The sequence below is a fragment of the Lacerta agilis genome, chromosome 9 (assembly GCF_009819535.1).
Source record: "Lacerta agilis isolate rLacAgi1 chromosome 9, rLacAgi1.pri, whole genome shotgun sequence".
NCBI classification, from domain to species: Eukaryota; Metazoa; Chordata; class Lepidosauria; order Squamata; family Lacertidae; genus Lacerta; species Lacerta agilis.
Window position 1 is genome coordinate 2,211,743 of NC_046320.1, and position 22,469 is coordinate 2,234,211.

Here is a 22,469-nt window from a genome sequence, read left to right on the forward strand (position 1 = left end):
TGGGGTTGCAGAGCTCATCTTGCTTTACTGGCCGAGGGAGCTGGCGTACAGCTTCTGGGTCATGTGGCCAGCATGACTAAGCCACTTCTGGCGAACCAGAGCAGCACACGGAAATGCCTTTTACCTTCCCACTGGAGTGGTACCTATTTATCTACTTGCACTTTGACATGCGTTTGAACTGTTAGGTGGGGAGGAGCAGGGACCGAGCAATGGGAGCTCACTCCATCGCAGGGATTCAAGCCGCCGACCTTCTGATCGGCAAGCCCTAGGCTTATGTGCATCTTAACTTAGGAAACCTGGCCTTTATAAGCACACACATATTATGCATAGAATTGTTTGTATTTTTAGCTATTTGATAAGATTAAGGATCTGTATGGGAATTTTAAAAAACCTGTGTGGATACGTTTGGCTCTGAGTTTCCCCAGAAAATTCCATTCCTATTTGGGTGGCCGGTAAGATGGAGGGAAGGCATGCAGGAATCAGCTTGCATACTTTCCCAAGTCTTGACTGTGGTCAAATCATTTCAAAGAGCGAACAGAAGTATACCGGTAATTGCATTTACATTTTTTCTTGCATTACTTTATTAACACTTACCTCCCTTGAGCCATAAAAGTATTTACCACAAATATCATTTATATTTAGCTTTACAGCAATAGTAATCCAGCCACTTACTGAACATATTTTATATAAAACTGCATGTACATTATCATACATTTGCTTACATATTATAAGCATGGTTTCTGAGAGGACTGTTGTGTACATCGACTTAGCAGAACCATCTGCTTAATAAAAGCAGCAGCAGACAGCATCTGTTACCGCAAGAGAAGTCTTCTGCTTCGGAGGCCTCATCAGCAAAACAAAAACCCTTCCTTGATTTGTCTCAGTAACAGCGAAGGCCAGATTCTGTTCATTGTCTTGTGTTCACTTAAAGTTCTGCTTATCTCCAGCCTCACAGTTCATCTTCATCTGACAGGGAATCAAGATAGTCTGTATCAACATACAGGAGGAATCCTGAAAACAGGCTGTCTGCCCACGTGGGATCGGCAAAGAGACCGTTCTGATCCGTGTAGAAGATCTCAAGCCATACTTCGTCCTCTGGCTGAAGGTACATGACGGTGGACCCGGAAGCAACATCGTGGTTCCCTGTGTTGGCGTCAAATGTCTTTATCCGGAACTTCCCATTGTGGACCAGGCCAATGGCAAGATGTTTGTTTGCCAAAGTGATGTCATAGGAGAAGTAATAGATCCCTGGGATGGCACATATGAACTTCCCATTTGAAGGGTTGTAATGCCCTCCTTCGTTGAAAAGGACTTTATTGAAAACAATTGGCAACCTTTCCTCCGGGTAACTCGTGGTGATCCCAACAGAAAAGGCGGATTTCAGTACTATTTGCCCACACTTGCAGATTCCTGGTAAACCTGGTTTTCCTCTGTCTCCTTTATCCCCCTTGGGACCAATGGGACCCACGGGACCCACACTGCCTTTAACACCTCCTGACCCCGTGGGTCCTTTTTTGCCAGCTTCTCCTTGGTCTCCTTTCTCCCCAGCTGGTCCTACAGGGCCGGTCTTTCCTCTTAAACCTTAAAAGAGAAGAAAGACACTTAAATCCATTGATTTCAAAAGCTGTAATATGTGACTTAGTTGGCTATCATCCAGTTATTATTAAACACACAAGTAATTCAGGATTATTATATACAAATGAAGCGCACAGCCAGTGGCAATATAGCTTCAAAGAATTCTCTTCCTTTATTTGTCCAAGGAATATATTTCTCTGATAGCAGGACTCCCACTGTCTCCACCAAAATCTCCATACGTGGGCTATCAAATGTTAATCTTGCCTGTTTTTAAATTTAAAATATTCATTTCCAAGAGACCAAGTTAAGTTTAGTTAAGAGCTGCATCAAGTAGAATCAACTGAATAGAACAAATGCAATGAACTCCTGACAATCAATACAAAATTAAACAAATTTGAATTATGTAGTGCTGAACACTTCCAATAAAGCATTTTACAGGGCTGGCATTGGAATCTAGGGGTGGTATTCAACTCAGAGTAGACCTACTGAAATAAATGAACCTAACCTAGCCAGGCTCAATAATTTCCTTGTGACTACACTGAGTAAAACTTAGCTGAATACCACTCAGTATTATAAAATGGTTTTGATAGTTTTGTTTTGTTTTGTTTTTTAAAAAGAAAGAAAGAAGAGAATGAACATTCAGTACCTGTGTTGCCCTTCTCACCCCTTTCTCCCTTCCTGCCATCTCGGCCATCTCGTCCCGGGATCCCAATGCGCCCGTGAGGTCCAGGTAATCCATTATCTCCAGGAAGACCTGCAGCACCTGGCAACCCAGGTATGCTACATACGTATCTTGTAGAATAATGCTCGCCTTTAAACTGGCTGAGAAGAGGCTGCCCACTTGCACAGATGGCCAAACTTGTGACACAGAACAACACAAACATCTTTGGTGCTGGAAAAAAAATGCAATATGTGCAGACAATCAATTCATCTTATTTAATTCAAACTTTAACAGTAGTTGATGGGCCCATGTTTAAAATATGTGCATTTATACACACATATAATAGGTACATAACGACACATTATAGGTGCACACAAATCAAAATATACAAATTATGTACATCTTTATGTTCCATCAGTTAGAGTTCTCCTTGATGGTTTTATGAAAATAATTAATTTCTAAGCAATTCCTTCTAAGTAAATGAGCCAAAGATTAGGCTGTAAGTATCTCACCAATAGACTTTGTTTCAGGCAGGGGGGGAAAACACCTAAATATACTATACCAATCTCAATAGCATACCTTATTTTAGAAGACCAAATTATGTGCAGTTGCAGGAGGCCCACCTACTGTATTTGCTTGGCAGGCAATTTGGGCCTCAACCTTAAAAGCGTTATTTTCCATGGGCAATTTCCCCCGGTGCTCTTGCGAAAATATATATCTTGCATTAAGAAAAAAGATTTGACAGCTCTGCTCCTGAAAAACATTACACGTGTATGAATATGTGGCTTGTGACAACCAATTAATTTATGCCAGTTTTTACTTTTGGAAGAGAAGGTTATGCCTGGCAATGCTATACAGCGAAAGGATGGGATGGCAGGGAAGAGAAAATTGACAGAAAATCTGCGTTAAGACATCCGGCAATCTGCAAAACACAAGCAAACCATTTACATTTTAGGAACCCATAAATAACATGGTGGCAGGAGGGTCGTGGAAGAGTTAGCGACTCCCACCCACCTGTTCGGGGCTGGCCCAAGAGATTTTGCTGCCAAACTGGAGCCAAGTGGCCCCCTTCCACACCATATGGCTTCAATTCCTGCTGTACCATTCAGACACCAGTTCCTGTCTATGCTCCATGACGCTGCCTGAAACCAGTTGCTTGACTCTGCTGCCGAACTGCTTTCTTCTTCTGCAAACTGCACCCTGCCCACTGCTCTGCAGCTGTTAGGGGTGGAGCGGAGTCCCCAGCTCAGGATCCTCCTGCACACATCCAGCTCGACCCTAAGACACAGAGCAATCAGCCGCCTTGCAAACTTTGCCAAAGCAAGAGGTGGCATTTTGCCTGCTTTTTGTACACGATGCCAAGATGAAATACAGAAATATGAATGTGGCTGGACGTTGTTTTCATTGTTTTCCTTTTCTTTCTGTCAAATTGACACTAAAATAATTAATGTATGTGCCAGCAAAAACATTACAAAATACACACCAGCTACTAGAGCCAACACAATCTGTCAAGGGTCAACTTGGAGAAATGCTGAACAGCTTTTAGAGCAGCCTTCTGCATAATAACTTCTATACAATCCACTGAGGCCATGTAGCTGGCGCTGTGGTTTAAACTATGTACTGAGCCTGGCTGATCAGAAAGTCGGTGGTTCGAATCCCCGTAACGGTGGTGAACGGTGTCAGTTTATAATCCTTCATTTGCATAAGCTGACCTGAGTGAAAACCGCAGCAGAATAAACTATATACACACACCCCTGGTGGCCAAAGTGAGAACTTCAATACATAACACCCCTCCCCACCGAGATAAGGCATTAGGTTACAAGCATAGTGGTTCCATTATATACAGCAATATTCTTGTTGATTCATTAAGGCACATAGCATAACAGTTCAATTTACGATGCAGCATTATGTGTGCAAATTGTGTGTAACATAGTTTTTTAGATACGCTGGGCGTTTGGGAACCCTACCTGACCGCCGTGGGCCAGTATCAGAGTCTGGTTGGCTGCCCGAGTCCCGTTGCGACTGCTGTGCTACCAATGGTGTCGTTGGGCCTGAGTTCCCCGGCTCCGCTGCTGTTGAAGGGCCTGTCGCGATCGGACTTGGTGGACACTCAGGCAAGGCAGTGGTCGGAGTCTCAAGGAAGTCAGGCAAAACCCCTGCAGTGGCTCGGCTTGGCTCCATGTCCGCAGTTTGTGAAGGGGGTGTAGATGGAGCCTCGCCTTCCATTGGTGTCGGTTCTAGAGCTGAGGCTGCCGTTGAGGGTACTGCGGTATCGTCCAAAGTCCCAACCCGGCGCCTCAGTTGGTCTATGTGCCGGCGCCACAAACGCCCGTCCTCAAGTGCCACCTGATATGAGCGGGGCCCAGTGACTCCCACTATCGTGGCCGGCACCCAAGGAATGTCACCCACATAGTTTCTGGCAAAAACCTTATCCCCGGGAATGAAAGACCTTGGTGCGTTAGCACCGCCCGGGGGCTCGGCTACCCCGAAGTCTGGATGCAACCGGTCGAGCGGAGATCTGAGGCGACGGCCCATAAGCAGTTCAGCTGGACTCCGCCCTGTGGCTGCATGCGGGGTAATGTGTTGCACGAGCAAGTATTCCGTGACTCGCTCATGCCAGTCCTTCTGGTCCAGGCGTGCCAGTGCCTCTTTCGCTGAGCGCACCATTCTTTCCGCCTGTCCGTTGCTGGCCGGGTGGAATGGTGCTGTTAGGGCGTGGCGGATGCCTAGCCCCAAGAGGTACCTTTCAAAAGCGCCTGATGTGAACTGTGGCCCGTTGTCGGAGACGAGGACATCAGGACATCCATGTGTTGCAAATAGGCCCCGCAGCACCCGGACTATGGCTTCGGTAGTGGTGGAGGGCATCAGAGCCACCTCCAGCCATTTCGAATAAGCGTCCACCACTACCATAAAGGTCCGGCCATGAAAAGGGCCAGCAAGGTCAATGTGCACTCTCGACCAGGGTGCCTTTGGCGTCTCCCAGGTGTTGCCCTTAGCTGCCGGTGGTGCAGGTCTCGATTCTTGACACGCTTGACAGGAGGCAACCCAGGAGGTGATGGCATCGTCCATGTTAGGCCACCAGACGTAACACCGAGCCAACGCCTTCATTTTAACAATCCCTGGGTGGCCGATGTGCAGAGCCTCAAGGACGCGTTGGCGGAGTCTTTGGGGAACCACGACTCGGTCTCCCCACAGTAGGCAGCCGCGATGAGCCGAGAGCTCATGCTGTCTGGTTGCAAATGGCTGGAACTCAGTTGTGAATGGCCCTTCTGGCCACCCCCTCCACACCCAGTTGAGCACACGTCTGATGGTGCGGTCCTGGGAAGATGCGGAGGCCACATCGGCAGCCGACACTGGTGCAGCTGGAAGGTCCTCAAGCAGGAGTACCGATGAAGCAGGAGCTGGATCTTCCACAAACGCCGGAAGAGGGCAACGACTGAGGGCATCAGCATGGCCCAGCGACTTTCCCGGGCGATGAATGAGCCGATAGCTGTAGGCTGCCAGAAAAACAGTCCACCGCAGCATGCGTGGCGAGAGGATCGGCGGAGTTGGTCTGTCCCCCGCAAGGAGGCCCAGGAGCGGCTTGTGGTCAGTGATGAGGTCAAAGGTTCTCCCGTAGAGATATTCGTGGAACCTCTTCACTCCAGCCACAAGCGCCAGTGCCTCCTTGTCGAGCTGGCTGTAATTCCGTTCCGCCGGAGACAGCGTCCGAGAGAAGTAAGCAAGTGGTGCTTCCCTCCCATCCGGGAACCGGTGACTGAGGACTGCACCGATGCCAAAGGGCGAGGCGTCACAGGCGAGGACCAGTGGCCTGGCTTCACTGTACTGTACCAGCACACTGTCTGAGGAGAGAAGGGACTTGACCGCATTGAAGGCCGCTGTCTCCCGATGACCCCAGGACCATGGCGCCTTCGTGCTGAGCAGGCGGTGGAGAGGCTCAGCTAGCGTTGCCTTGTGGGGCAGGAACATATTGTAGAAGTTCAGCAGCCCCAGGAACGCCTGCAACTCAGTCTTGTTCTTTGGAATCGGGGCCTCCTGGATGGCCCGGATTTTGGATGCCGTTGGGTGAAGGCCAGAGGCGTTGATGAGGTAGCCCAGGAACTCCACCTGTGGAACGGCAATCAGACACTTTTCTTTCTTCACCTTGAGTCCGGCCTCCTGGAACCTGGTCAGCACAGCGCGGAGGCGCTCGAACAGCTGCTGATTTGAGTCTGCGGATACCAGTACATCATCGAAATATGGTACCACGCCTGGCAGTCCCTGCAGGAGGCGCTCCATGAGGCTTTGAAAGATGCCAGGAGCCACGCTCACCCCGAACTGTAGTCGGCGGCATCGGAACGCTCCTCGGTGGGTGACGATCGTCTGAGCTTCAGCGGTGGCGTCGTCAACAGGCAGTTGTTGATAGGCTTGGGCAAGGTCCAGCTTAGCAAAGACCTTGCCTTCGCCCAAAGAATGCAGCAGGTGTTGGACAACGGGAACTGGATAAGCGTGCTGCTGAAGCGCCTTGTTGATCGTGCACTTGTAGTCTGCGCATATCCTCACCGACCCATCCGGCTTGACAGGTGTGACGATAGGCGTTTCCCACTTGGCATGGTCGACTGGCTCCAAAACCCCTTGCGCGATTAATTTGTCCAGTTGTTCGTCCACCTTAGCCTTGAGGGCAAACGGAACCCGGCGTGGCTTTAGCTTGATTGGAGCTACTTGTGGATCAAGGCTAAAGGAGATGGGTGTGCCTGTATATTGGCCCAATGTGCCATCGAAAACCTCGGCAAATTCTTTAGTTAAGTTTTCAACTTCCGCGTTGGAGATGCAGTTGATGCCGGTGACTTCCAGGCCGAGGGCGCCAAACCATTCTAGCCCTAGGAGGCTGGGCCGCGGATCTTCAACTACCACGAGTCGGAGTGGGCCCAAGAAATTTTTGAACTTGACCTGGAACTGGCCGACGCCCGTCACGGGAATGTCGTTCCCCTGGTAGTCCCTCAGGTGTACACGATGTCGGTCAAGCTGCCTCTTAGAAAGCTTGGGCACAAGTCTTTTGATAGTGCTCCAGGACACAACGGACAGGGCAGACCCGGTGTCGATCTCCATGTCACACGGAGCTCCTTCGATGAGCACCGTGATGTGTAGTTTGCGTCGCGTAGGCGAGTCGGTTTGTCCAATCGTGGTTCCGGATGAGCAGCAACAGTTGGTGAGAGCGAAACAGTTACTGTTTGCGGACCGGGTTGACGACTTGGACTTGCGAGATGGTGAAGAGGCTGTGCTTGATGGCGTAGATCGGCAGACCTTGGCGATGTGACCCTTTCTGGAGCACTGCCAGCAGATGGCGTCTCTGAATCGGCATTTGACGCGGGGGTGGTTGCCTCCACAGCCGGCGCATTCTGATTGGCCCTTGGACCTCTGTTTGAACTTCCCGCGTTCCCGCTTCGTCTGGTGCACGTCATCGTCTTCGCTGGTTGATGCCTCGTCGCTGCTAGCCTCTTCATGGTGTACAGCAATTGGCTTTTTCGTAGGACGTGGGCTGCTGGCCTTGCGGATCTCTTGGGCGGAGAGTTCAGCCGCTTCTGAGGCTGCAGCCTCCTCGATGGCCTTCTGCAGCGTGAGGTCTGGCTTGGCAAGGAGACGCCGTTGCAGACGGTTGTCCCAGACCCCGCAGACGATCCGATCCATCATAGCATCGTCTAAGTCTCGGAACTCGCAGGTTAATGTGGCCTTCCGGAGGGCGGCGACGTAGTCGTTGATCGACTCCCCCTCTGCCTGGTTCCGGTGGTAAAAAGCATGGCGGGCCGCAATTTTGGATGGCTTGGGCGCGTAGTGGCTGCGTAGCTTCTCTTGTAGCGTGTCCCACGGTGCTCTGTGAACTGCGAGTGGAGCGACTAAAACCCGGGCCGTCTCAAACACTTCGGGCCCGCAGAGGCTGAGGAAGAGGCCTCGCTTCCGCTCCTCTGATACTTCTGTTAGCTCGTTTGCTTGAAGGTAGCATTCGAACCGAGCGAGATATGAGTCCCATGATTCAGAGGCCGGGGCAAACGGCGGTAGAGGCACTAGTGTAGCCATGATTCCGATGCCGACGTGGTGGGCGATGGATGGAACACAGTGCTCTAGCCAGAACGGGCAGCTCTGAGTTGGTTCTGTTCAGTGATTTCGCTCAGCGTTTCAGCTCAGCGATTCAGCTCAGTGATTCAGCTCAGTGATTTGCCCTTGCTCTGAGACTGGCTGTGTGCTGTCTGTGTTCTGATGTCCAAAATCCCACCTTCGTCGCCAGTGTTAAGTTGTGGGTGGACACAGCAGACGACACAGCGATTTCCAAACAGCTCTTGTTTATTTGCAGGCTGGAACAGAACTGAGCTGAAGGCCTCAGCCACCTGCTTATATAGAACTCAGCTACAACGCAACAGTAACAATATTCTGCAGCTATCCAATCCCTGAGTGTCAGTTTATAATCCTTCATTTGCATAAGCTGACCTGAGTGAAAACCGCAGCAGAATAAACTATATACACACACCCCTGGTGGCCAAAGTGAGAACTTCAATACATAACAAATATCATCAAAGTATTTTGGCATGTAGACCTGTGTTTGAACAAGTTGGTTGTGTTTTTATTGAATCAGGCACCGCAGAACTTGGAAGTTAGCTGTCTTGTCAACTGCTTTCAAACATGTGAAATGCAAATGTCTGAAATGTCAAATATTTTCTATAGCAAATACAGAACCCCCGCCAAATTTTACTTAGGAAAACAGTCATTCAAACTGTGGCAAGTTCTGTTATTAAAGCGGCATGACTACAGTGAAATTTCTACATCTCAGTTCTAGAATGCTGGAGATGGGACAACTTTACTGGTCGTTAAAATTAAAAGCAGTAAAATTGAATATAATGGATGGGCTCTTGTGCAGTTCTCCCTTGCAGGCTTAAGTGCCACTAAAATCTGATCAGCTGTTGTAGCCGAAACAAGAATTAATGGTTTTGCTGCAGGAGGTACCACTTAATACATATGAAATTGTTGACCAAACAATCTTTGTTCCATACTCATGCTATAAGAAGGAATATAGAGCAACAGATCCAGTACATTACTCACAACATATGCAAGGAATCTTGTTGTTGTTTTTTTAAGTTGATGGTTTGGCAAAACCAGCTAAGCAAAAAATATTCTGCCATTATGTGCTTCAATTTTTCTCGTGGGTGAGAAATCCAGGGCTGAAGTGCTTAGCTTCTTTTGTATGAGATAGCATTGGAGAGTTATAGTCTATTTTTTGCTTTATTAACAAATATTTGACAGATTCCCCCCGTCAAAGTCTACAGTGCCCCAACTCTGCACTCTAGTCTTAGTCAACACTTGCTAAGGGCTCCGTCTACCCCTGATGCTCCCTGATTTCAACCGCAAAACTGCATTCATGCTATTTCTCTATCCCTTTTATTAGATTAAAATTGTCGGCTTCCTAATAATCCGTTTTTTTTTTTTAAAGCAGAAATTGTAGCTTTGAAACAACCAGAGGCTAGAGAAAGATCCATGGATATCAAGAAACATGGTGGTACTTTTGTGAAAGTCCCTGAACACTCATCAGTTGCCCATTTATTCACAGTAAGCAAAGCATCCCAGACACAGTTGTATAACATGGTCTTGCTTGCTAATGTCCCAGCACCTTCTCTTTTATTCTGCAGTGCAAATTCCACCTGTATCTCTAGAAGTGCTTTCCTAAAACCACCTTCCTTCAGCTGACAAAAACACTTTTTCCCTACGCAGTTTAGCATACACTTCCATTCTCACTCTAGAAAGCTGATAAAGACTAAGCTGTTGCAACCAACTGAACTTCCTCTGCCAAAAATGAGTCAACAGTACCCAACCCATGTATCCAGTTACAGGTGGGTAGCCGTGTTGGTCTGCCATAGTCAAAACAAAATCGAAAATTCTTTCTAGTAGCACCTTAGAGACCAACTGTGTAGCACCTTAGAGACCAACTGAAGAAGTGTGCATGCACACGAAAGCTCATACCAGAAACAAACACAGTTGGTCTCTAAGGTGCTACTAGAAAGAATTTTCAACCCATGTATGTTTTGGGGGTTCTTTCCCATGCAGGTGTCAGGGAAAGGGAATCCCTTGCAGACGACTGCAGTGCTTTGAAACAGACAGTCAGGTCATGTATCCAGAGCCGTGACCAGAGAAGGAATGACTGCTGGGAGGAGAGCAGAGAGCAGAAACGCCATGGTGCATCTGTAGCAACAAAACCAGATGCCTTCACCTGCCCTAGCTGCAACAAAACATGTCTTTCCTGTTTTGATCTCTACAGCCACAGCAGGCACCTTCCAACAGTTTGACGTCTCCTCTGAAGGTGCACTCGTCCACTGTCTACTCAATTCTAATGCCAAAGAGTTGGCTGAATAAGATTTCAAAGAGATGTGCTTTCTTGCCTCTTCCCATAACTATCTGAAGCATTTTAAATTATGCACCACTACTCTTAAGCTACCCCCTCCCTGCATGCACATTTTATACAATTCACATAACCTCCCTTTTCTTGGTGCCGAATTTGGGGTTCTTTTGTGTCTGCATGGCCCTGGCACCAATGATAGAACTATGTTTGCTTCAAGGGGGAAATATGTGGGCAATAATGTAAAAGATGGCAAAGAAGAAAGATAAAATATTATATTTTCAGATTTGTTGTGTGGATTTGGAACACAATACTTAACATCTGGTAATAGCCATTAATCACAGTAAAGTAATTACAACATGGTGGCACAAATATATTTTTTGCATTGTCGCTTGCTAGATAGAGTGATTCATACAGACCACCAAATAGCTGGCATAAGCTCATGACATTCTGTCGCTGAAAACCTGGGCCGAAGTCAAGGCAGACACAATTAATTTTTTCACCATATTGGTATTCCACTATGTTGCCATCCAGTTCTGTGGTTATGGATTTTTTCAAAAGCCTAAGGAAACCCAACATCACTCAAACCACAAAAAGACTTGCTGACAGAGTCTGCAGGACATTGAACTTCCACCTCACTCAAATGCTACAATTTTTCTCCACACTGGGGGATGTCTGCCAAGTTAAGTGTGAATTCCAAACATTATGGATAAGTCATATAAACAAAACTCCAACTGACAGCTTTGTGGACCAGGAAAGAGGATAAACAATGAGAGATTTAAGGAGCAAATCATTGTCCAGTAAGAGAAAAGATCCAATTCTATGCATGGATGGTGCAAAATCAGAGAATGGTGTGAAAACAGAAACATGTCTGCTTTGGCATGAACAATATGCCCAGTGTCATTCTGATGCTTAGGCACCGATTAAAATAAGTAAGAGGAAGGGCTCTTGTCCCCACCATCATTTGATTGAATTCAGCCTCTTCAGACTGGTGTGTATTCTGCAACATGCCAATGATGCAGTAACTGCGCATTAGTGGTGGGCTTATACTGGACCATCCACACATAATTCTTCTTTATTAGTTGTTTTGCGATGCTTCACCAATGTTAGTATATTATCACCATCTGGAAGGGCGTGTTGTAATTCCCATTCCACCTTAACAACAGACTGAGGATGGGAGCTTATCACATGTCTGTATAGTGTTCCAGTGTGCTGCTGGGAACTTCCGTTCCTCAGTCTGTACTTTCTGTTTCGTTTTCCGAACATGAAGGAGACTGCACGTATGTTTTCTTTTGTCCTCATGTTCGCCTAATAAATGCTTAATTATAACGCTCATGCCAGCCTCTGTGGTGCATCTTCTGCTGCTAAGTGAACAGAAAGAGTGCCTGGCTTTCTGAAGCTAGGTCTCTTGTTTCTGCTGCTGCTCCAGGGCTTTGAAGTTCGACCGGCAGTTCGGCCGGGGGTGTTTGGGCCAGCAGGGAACATGCCCGTTGTTCCCGTTTCCCTGGACAAATTACAACAACTGGGTTATCGGGCCCAGATTCACAGCACTGAAACAGAGGTATGTGGAGGAGCGAAACAAGCATGAATCCCGGTCGGCGGCTAGAAGACTTTGATGTCTGTGCCAAGCGTAATTAAGGCCGGAGGAAAGCAGGTCGTAAATCTGCTGAGATAGTGAAGCTGTAAAATAGCTTCTAGCTGGCTGAAGTGTGCAGTGAAAGCAGAAATGGATCTTTCTGATAGAGCGATGGGGGAAAACCACTGTCCACAATTAAACGGACAGAATTATCAGACTTGGGCAGTCTATTGTGAAGCTCAATTAAGACGGCATGCAGTATGGCACACTGTGAAAGACGCAGCCCCTACTCCTGTAACTGCTGCATGGTCATCGGCTGACTCGAAGGCAATGGGGTTGATTGTCTTATCACTATCTCCGGAGGAGCTAATAACGATAAATGGCAAAGTCTCTGCTCGAGAGATGTGGGAAGCCTTAAGGACCGCCCATATGAGGAAGGAGGCGGGGTCTGTGCTTCTCTACTTCAGAAAGCTGCACACTAAAAAGCTTGAGCCAGGGGGTGATGTGAGAGCCCATATCTTGGAGTTATTAAGACTGAGACAGGAATTGGTGCACAGAGGGTTCAATGTGCCAGAAGATTTATTTTCTGTGTTGATTTTGGACTCTTTGGATCAAAGCTACAGTGCGATAGCCAGCCAGCTGGCAACCCTTCCTGCACAAGAGCTAACTGCAGCCAAAGTAACTGCAGTCCTGCAGAATGAATATGATCGACGCAACGCAGCAGCTCCTGATTGCCCACTTGAGGGGGAGCAAGCAGCCACGTCGTCTGGTACAGCGTTGCAGCCACCAGGGGGAGCTAAGGCCTTATCAGCTGTGAGATGCTGGAACTGTGGAGTTCAAGGCCACGTCCAACGAGTTTGTCCCAAGGCTAAAGGCAAGCAAAAGCAAAAGTCTGCAGATGGCAAGAAGACGGGGACCCGAAGGTCAAAGAATGTGCAAAACAAGGTTTTTGTTGCACGAACAGATACTGCAAAGACTGAAGGCAGATTTGTTGTGGATTCTGCAGCAACACGCCACATCTGCAAAGATCGGCAACTGTTTGTTTCCTGCAAGCCACAGGATGGCAAGATACATCAGGCCGATGGAACTTCAATCCGGATTGCTGGAGAAGGCCAGGTGGAACTCCGGAGTTTGCAGTCAACTATCACCAATGTACTGTATGTTCCTGAGTCATCTGAGAACCTACTGAGTGTTCCCCAGCTCACAGAGAAGAATTTCGACGTTCTCTTTAGGAAGGGCCTCTGCGTCATCAGCAAGGACGATGAGGAACTCTTGCGTGCTGACTATATGAACAATTTATTTCAAATTGCTTATGATGTTGATAATGTGCAGAATGATGATTCTTGTTGTGTGGCGAGTGCTAACAAAGTTCTCCATGCAGATTGTATACACACTCACCACAGGAGATTTGGTCACATGTCCTGGCAGACGCTGACCAAAATGCCAGAAGTAGTTGAGGGTCTAACCATTAAGCCCTGCAAATTCTACATGAAGTGCAAATCATGTGCAGAGCACAAAGTGAGGGTGGCTCCTAAGGGCAAGGTATCTGGCAGGCAGGCTTCAAAACCCTACCAGATTGTCCATGCAGACCTAGTTGGTCCATTAGCGCCCTCTCTTGGTGGAGCAAAGTACTTTATGGTTTTGATTGATTCTTACTCTAGATTCATTCATGTGTACTTGCTCAAACAAAAGTCAGATGCATTTTCCAAGTTCAAGGAATTCTATGCTTGGTTGAGAAATGCCCATGGAAAGCAAATACAATGTCTTTTTACTGACAGAGGAGGCGAATTTACTTCTCAGCAGTTTGAGGCTTTTCTGACTGAGAAGGGAATCCAACATGATCTCGCTTGTCCACGATCCCCATGGGAAAATGGACTTTGCGAAAGAGCAAACCAGACGTTGCTACAGGGTATGAAGACTCAATTGCATGATGCAAATCTTTCAGAAGCGTATTGGGCAGAATCTCTAGCACATTTTGTTTATTCTTACAACAGGAGGCTGTCTACACCCATAGGATGTACCCCTTATGAAAGGATGTTTGGCAAGAAGCCTTTTGTCAAGCACATGAGAATCTTTGGTTCTGATATGTGGGTACATACTCCACAGAGCAGCAAGCTCGGAAAGCGTGGTGTACATGGGATATTTGTAGGGTATGAGAAAGGTGCATACCGAGTTTACATGCCCGACACAAAAACAGTGCGATTCACCAGGAGTGTGGAGTATTGTGCCAAGTGGGGGGACAATGTGGGGATTTTTCAGAGTCATCCTGACACTGAGAAAGCAGAGGAAGCTGAGGATGGTGATCAGGTTTCAGATTCCGATTCAGTGGGAGGTGCTGGTGCTGCTGATAGCGACAGCGATTCAACAGATTACCAGAGTGCCAAAGCCTCGATTAGACCATCAGATGAGTCTGATGCTGAATTGGAAGAACCACTGTTCACCATTGGCAGTGTTTCTCCTAAGAAGGAGAAGGAGAAGGTGAAGGTTGAAGACTTGCGTTTGATGCGCCGTTCAGAAAGAGCCACGAAGGGCAAACGGCCAAAAAGGTTTGATGAGGAGTTTGCCAGCACAGCTACTGCTGTAGTTGGTAGCTCAAAGAAGGTATGGGAACCTTCGAGTTTTCAGGAGGTAAAAGAACTCTCCCCTGAGAATGCTGAGCCATGGCTTAAGGCCATAGATGATGAGCTTAACTCTTTGGATAGGAACCAAACTTGGGAACTGGTTCCAGTAGTTCCAGGGATGCGACTGGTTGGGAGTAAATGGGTTTTTAAAGCGAAGACCGATCAAAATGGAAAGATTGTGAGGCATAAAGCCAGGTTGGTTGCCAGGGGTTTTTCCCAAGTACCAGGTCAAGATTATAACGAAACCTATTCCCCCACAGTCAAATATGAGAGTATAAGACTCATGCTCAAAATTGCTGCAGAGGAAAAACTTCACGTTTCCCACCATGACGTGAATACAGCATTTTTGTATGGGATTCTAGATGAAGAATTGTACTTACTTCCACCAGATGGAGTGCAAGTTCAGAAAGGGATGGTCTGTAAACTTAAGAAGTCCCTGTATGGTTTGAAGCAGAGTGCCAGATGTTGGAACACCAAACTTACAGAGACATTGCTCTCTCTTGGTTTTCACCAGGGAAAGGCAGATCCGTGTGTGTTCGTGAAAGGGGAGGGGCAACACAAACTGTATTGTGTTTGTTTTGTCAATGATCTTTTGTTGTTTTGGAAAGATCAAAAGGTATACCATAACACCCTAGCACAACTTAAACAACACTTTGAAATGAAGGATCTTGGCCAGGTATCCAACTACCTTTCTCTGCAGGTTGAGAAGGACCAGACAGGAAATTTTCTGGTTCACCAAACTCAGAAAATCACCGATGTGCTAAACAAACTTAAATTGACTGATGCAAATCCTGTGGATACCCCAATGGTAACAGGTTTTCAAAGAGATGAAAAAGCTGAGATGTTTCCTGACATATCACTGTATAGATGCATTCTGGGCAAACTAAATTTCATTGCCAGGTGCTCTAGACCTGATATTGCTGCGAGCACTAACCTGCTCAGCAGACATGCTAACAATCCGTCAGTCCAGGATTGGAAAGCTTTGAAACGCGTAGCTCGCTACCTAAAAGGGACAATGCACTACAGATTGAGATTCACCAGTCAGAAGACTGGAGGACTTGAAATTTTTGCAGATGCCAGTTTCGGAAGTGACACCACAGATGGTACAAGCACTTCTGGAGTATGCTATGTGTACAACCACTGTCTGTTTGACTGGCTGTGCAAGAAGCAGTCGACAGTAAGTTTAAGTTCTTGTGAGGCAGAACTAAATGCACTGTCATTTTCACTCATGGACTGTGAATGGTTAATACAACTGTTCAAGGACATCGGAGTCAATGTGACTTGTCCTGTACAAGTATACCAAGACAACAGGTCTTGTTTGGCTTTGCTTAATTCAGAGAGTTGCAAGCAAAGAACCAAGTACTTGCAGATTAAGTTACATCGTGCAAGGGAGTGTATCCGAAAAGGAATCATTCAGGTGTCGTACATGCCAGGTAATGAGATTCCTGCAGACTTGTTGTCTAAGGTAGTTAATAGAGAACAACTTCAGGTGTATGTTCGGAAACTACAATTGGTGTCTAATGCCAAAGATTAAGGTTACATGGAAAGGGGGAGGATGTTGTAATTCCCATTCCACCTTAACAACAGACTGAGGATGGGAGCTTATCACATGTCTGTATAGTGTTCCAGTGTGCTGCTGGGAACTTCCGTTCCTCAGTCTGTACTTTCTCTTTCGTTTTCCGAACATGAAGGAGACTGCACGTATGTTTTCTTTTGTCCTCATGTTCGCCTAATAAATGCTTAATTATAACGCTCATGCCAGCCTCTGTGGTGCATCTTCTGCTGCTAAGTGAACAGAAAGAGTGCCTGGCTTTCTGAAGCTAGGTCTCTGGTTTCTGCTGCTGCTCCAGGGCTTTGAAGTTCGACCGGCAGTTCGGCCGGGGGTGTTTGGGCCAGCAGGGAGCATGCCCGTTGTTCCCGTTTCCCTGGACAAATTACAACAGGGCGTGCTTGCCCCATATAGCACAACGAAAACAGAACAGAACCCACCCACTCCAGAACATTTGTGGTATAAAACGTTGCAGAACTTTAGCAGGAAGTTACAGGACATGCACGGATGGGAAACGAAGCAGTATGTCTGCCCTGAACCATTTGCATGCACGAAAAACATTGAAAGTGGGATCACATATAACCGTCCCAGTACCATCTTGAGCACAAATCATCACAAATCCACAATAAAAAGGATGTCTTAAAGGGAACTATGAAGCACAATGAGGCCAATAGAATGAAACAAAGCATTGTAATGTAATGTGTTATGTACTGAGTTGAATAGGATCCAAACTGCAGCAGGCTGATTGGTCTTAGAACAATAGGATTGAGATTGCAGCAGTCTGACTGGTCCCAGAACAATAGGATTGAGATTGCAGCAGTCTGATTGGTCCCAGAACAATAGGATTGAGATTGCAGCAGTCTGATTGGTCCGCAGGAGCCACCCAATCCAGCTCCAGGTGGAAGTGAATCTGCACTCTGATTGGCATACAGGAGTATCCCTGAATTAGCCAATCACGTGGGGCCCATTGTGTAAATAGTGTATATAAAGCAAACGTTTTGGGGGAACTACATTCCTCACTACTATGAGCTGAATAAAGAGCATGAAATTCACACTCGACTCTGAGTATCTTTCATAATGGCTTTCAAGTATGGCGGCATTCTCTTTTGTTGAGCTAATACCTAAAATGCTTCCTCAATAGATACTGATGGCTAGAACATACTTGCCACATAAGTCACTGTTGCCTATTAACTGCCAGTTATCTGACAAACCCCATTGGCTGAAGGAACCATTTTGGCACATGGAATGAAGCCAGCGCTGAAGGAGCTTGGCAGGGGGGGGGGGCTTCAGTGCCATATTTACTTTGGGGAGAAGTGATGGTGACTTAAATCTGTGATGAGGAACATATGTTGATGGACTGCACCTCCTACCAATCAGCCTCAGCCAGAAAGGTCAGTGGCCATGTATCAAACAATATTTGGAGAGCCACAGGTTCTCCACCACCACTTTAAATATATTCTGTCTTGGTGTTTCTATGGTCCTCATCCTGCTTTGTAAATAAACCAAATGAACTAGCCTTTATGCTCTCTCATCACAAGGAAACTGACAGCCTTCACAAAAAGCTGCTCTGGAAAGGGAGAATAAACAGGTATCAAAAGCTGAGCTAGAAATATAGTGGTACCTCGGGTTAAGAACTTAATTCTTTCTGGAGGTCCGTTCTTAACCTGAGGTACCACTTTAACTAATGGGGCCTCCTGCTGCCGCCAAGCTGCCGCTGCACGATTTCTGTTCTCATCCTGAAGTAAAGTTCTTAACCCGAGGTACTATTTCTGGGTTAGTGGAGTCTGCAACCTGAAGTGTCTGTAACCTGAGGTACCACTGTATATAATATTGGTATCCTGATCCTAAACACATTATTTGGGTGGAAACCCCATTCTTTCCAGTAAAATAAATTTAGTTTTAGGTATGCATGCTTAAGACTACAGGCCAGCAGTCTGAATTTCTGTGCTGGCAAATATGTGTATTAAGATTTGACACATGCACAACATGTGAATGACAAGTCCAAGATTCTTCAAAGTGATTCATGATCCTGGCACTACAAGGAGCACAACATTCTTGCATCCTCCAAGTTTAACGGTTAAAGTAGGGACACTCTTAGCCCGTGAGTTTGCGGGGCTAGGCATAAGATTCAAGCATCTCAGAGAAGTGGCTTGGCAGGCAATGGCTGGATCAGTGCTACCTGGTATCAAAGTATCATAAGCAGAAATTGGAAGTTAGGTGTTCATGCAAGCATATCACATGGCTTGGCCCCAGATGATGAAAACAGCAAGGCAAAGCAAACAAAGCAAAGCACTGTTGCCAGAGTGGGGCCTGTAGCTAGAGCACGGCTTTGCCCCACTTAGCTTTTGACAGGGGTGCTGCTTTAATTTGTGATATAGCAGCCCCGTTTAACAACTGAGAGCTTGTTCTATGGCTGGGCCAATAGAAACCCCACTCAGGTTTGTCACCAGCAGAAAGTGGGCGCTCAGCGTGCATGCAGGCGGATGGTTCCAGAGACAAACCTCAGGCTACCTTCACTCCGATTGTATTACCCATACACCATATGGAGATCATTGGCCTTGTTTTACAGCTGCATACCCTCCAACATTTCTCTGATGAAAATAGGTACATCCCATTCCTTAATGATAATTTTACTATTTATACCCCCACACATCTTACTGGGTTGCCCCAGCCATACTGGGCAGCTTCCAAAACATATGAAAACACAATAAAACATTACACTTTTTTTTTAAAAAAAACCTTTCCTATACAGGATTGCCTTCAGATGGCTCAGGGGGTTGTATAACTCCATACCCCCCAACGTTTCTCCGATGAAAATAGGGACATCCTAAGGAAAAGTTGGACACTCCAGAATCAAATCAGAAACCAGGATGGCTTCTCTAAATCTAAATCTCTAAATTCTCTAAATCAGGGGCGTCCCTGGAAAATAGGGACACTTGGAGGGCCAGCAGCTGAGACACACCCTGAAATGAATTTAAAGTGGCTAAGGCCAAGCACATGTCTTATGGAACTACTGGGAGATATCGTTGATTTGTTTTTGTACCTGTTTTGAAGCAGTTCTGGTTTGAATAATATTTATAGGTCTGGACAATTTTTATTCCAAGAGGAGTCAGTTTTTATGCATCCAATTGCTTCAAGCTGCGCAATATTGATATCTGCAATACATTCTCCCCACCCTTTCCATACCCCTTCAGCAGAGAGGGAATCTGTGTGTAAAAGAGGAGGGAGCTAGGCTGGGAAGACTACTGCAAAAGAACAAACCTCATAACCTACTACGGCAAATTTGTTGGGGAATCTGAATAAACTGTGGAAGCTGTGAAGTTCCTCTGAAAGCTTATTGAGCTGAAGAGCTATGTGTGTGCATAAGGAGGAAGTGAATGAATGGAAACAATCATTTGAATGATTAGTTCTTTGTAAACCAACACCAGCTAAGGAAAGAGAGTTGCATAGGAATAACACATGGCTGCTACCCAGAAGCTGCTCCATTTGGAAGATGAAGAGAGCCTTCTTAAAGCATTCATGTCATGTTCTCAATGAGGTCATAGAAGACCTTGGCAGCTATGAAGAATAAGTGGTATCTGGAACTAACCTAGGCAGCAACCAGCTAAATTGTCATCTGCCTCTGTACATGAACAGAAAAGAAAATACTGAGCAGGAACACAAAGAAAACCCAGGGCTCCCAAGCTTAGAAAACTGCCGCACTACTGCCACATTAAATATAATCTAGAGCACTGGTCTTCCACCTTTTCAGGCCCAGAACTCATATTTAACACAAACATGCATCTGGGGACTCTCTTAATTTTTTTTAACCATGTATTTGTAGTGTACAATGGTTGTGCTGCTGTAGCAGTTCTCTGTAGATCAGTGAGTAGATCCCAACCCACCCACCGAAGACCAATGATCCAAAGTCTTAAAGCCATTTTTATACCAGGTGGTCTTAAGGAGACAGTATCTGCCACATCAGAGCTGAGTGATATAAGATCTAGGTACTAAGCCAAAAGATGCACGTTTATGAGTTTTATCAACACCAGGTCTGATATTAAAAATGTGAGTAGTGTTTCATAAGCAGAGCCTTCTGGGTCAGGCTGGTGGCGTATCTGGTCTAGCTTGCCGTTCTCACAGTGGCCAACCAGATGCCTGTGAGAAGCCAGGAGACAGGACCTGAGCACAACAGAACCTTCCCCATTTCCCAGCAGCTGATATTCAGAGGTTTACTGCCTTCAGTAGTGAAGGAGCCCTTGTAGGGATTGGGTTAAGGACAACAAACCAGAGAGAACCTGCTCCTTAGGGCTAAATGGGAGCAAATGCTAATCCAGAGGAAACCCAAATTGCCCATTTGCTCCAGCTGAGCACTAAAGAGTGGGTTTCCCCAGTGGGAAAACTGCAGGACAAGAGGAAGTATCAATTTGCTGCCCTGCTCAGGGCTTTCTTTATTGTAGAGCTCTAAACATGCATTTCAATAAAACATGCTATCAATGAAACACTGTATAGGATTCTACTTCCATTGTGGTTCAGTCCCTATGTCTATACATCCTCACACAAGATATAATTTAGCAGACTAAAAGCAAGAGATTCTAGACAATTGCTGTTATCTGCTTGTCTCGAAAGACAATGGAAGTTTGCACCACTAGATGTAAAGTCAAACAATTGGAGAGTTATAGAACCTGCTGTGGCTGTAGAGACCATATGGGAGAGACATGTTATATTGCATCTGGGGCAGGTGAAGGTGCCTGGTTTCGCTGCTACAGGTGCACCATGGCGTTTCAATTATATAGCAGGCAGTTGAAGAATTTACGCAAGTATACTCAGAGGTACATTGGATAACTAGTTACTGCCACACCTCAAGCAACAAAAGCACGATACCTTAATGTCTCTCTTTTTCTAATATTCCTTACTCAGATGGGGGTGGGGAGAGGAGACTTCAGTAAAATAATAATAATAATAATAATAATAATAATAATAATAATACAGCTGCACCAGTATAAATAGCAGTTTACCACGTTGAGGTCATTTAGACCCCTCAATGCCTTAGATGTGCATTATTTTATTTTCTTGCCCCATTCACAGTAACTGGAATCTAACTGATCATAATTAGCTTTTTAATGAAACCTTCATTTAAAAGAAATACACATGTTGAAGCACTGCAGCACAATTGACCTCATCGCTGAAAAACAATATACCGAGTATGAAATGAAATAGTTTGTCGCAGAAGAGTGACTATAGAAAATGCTGTGAGCATAGGAGCCAATTCCTGGAGGGTAAGGGGTCTTCGGTTCCCCCCCCCCCATAACATATTTGAGAGGCCTCCCCAAAATTGATGGGCATTGCCATTCAAATGGCGTGCATGCCCTGCATCATGTGATCAATTATGTGGGGTGATGCTTACCTGCCTGCCCCCAATATTTTATTCAAGTTGGCACTCCTGGTTGTATGGCAAAGCACAATACAGACAGCATTCCAGTCACAAACACAGCAGCTTTTACAGAGTCTAACAGACAATACCAGGTCTTCCCCCTCTTCCTCCTATTTTACTTGGCTCCATTAAGTCTCCATATGTTGACAAGAAACTGCAGGTAGCGGCAGAAATCCGAACCGCCTCTGGGGATAGCATAAGAATTTCCACGGCACTCCTACTTGTGGTCAGGAGGAATGCTGAATCTGCTCTGTCGTTGCACCTGTACTCTTCAAAATACATACAGGGCTTAAAATCTCTCCAGAGCACCATGCAACACAGGGGGACAGGGCTTTCTGGAGGTGCAGAGAGGGAGGAACCAGTGATCCCAACCCTGAGTTCACCAGCAGAAGTTCCTTCCACTCATGTATGGGAATCTTGGGACCCAAGCTTATATTTCCAGTCTCAATTATTTCTCCCAGCGATATTTCTTTTGCTGGCTGCAGAAGGCAACACCACCACAGCTGCCCACAAGGACAGAGGCTAGCACCCAGCCTCAGTGGGAGTCAGGGAATGGGCAGAGGAGGAATGGTGGAGACCGCCTCCCCAGGGGTGTAGCAAGGTAAATTGGTACCTGGGGGCAGGGGCGTTCCTAGCCCCTTGGCCGCCCGGGGCGGGAAGCCAAGAGGCACCCCTGGGGGTGGGGCATCGTGACGTGTGCGTGCGTCATGACGCC

At 46.5% G+C, this 22,469-nt stretch overlaps 1 protein-coding gene across 3 annotated transcripts in view; it reads right to left on the reverse strand.

The window, feature by feature from the left end:
- Nucleotides 1–558: 558 nt before the first annotated feature.
- The window catches only part of C1QTNF7 (C1q and TNF related 7), a 54,983-nt gene continuing 33,072 nt past the window's right edge, over nucleotides 559–22,469 (reverse strand). For 2 of the 3 annotated variants that reach the window (XM_033160756.1, XM_033160754.1), the window contains exons 2-3: nucleotides 2,222–2,467; nucleotides 559–1,581 (exon numbers count right to left, since the gene is read on the reverse strand). In XM_033160756.1, the coding sequence (XP_033016647.1) occupies nucleotides 950–1,581; nucleotides 2,222–2,459 (870 nt within the window). In that variant the 5' untranslated portion in view covers nucleotides 2,460–2,467 and the 3' untranslated portion in view covers nucleotides 559–949. Of the gene's footprint in view, nucleotides 1,582–2,221; nucleotides 2,468–2,815; nucleotides 2,990–22,469 lie in introns of all 3 variants that reach the window. The other variant, XM_033160755.1, reaches the window with a different exon arrangement.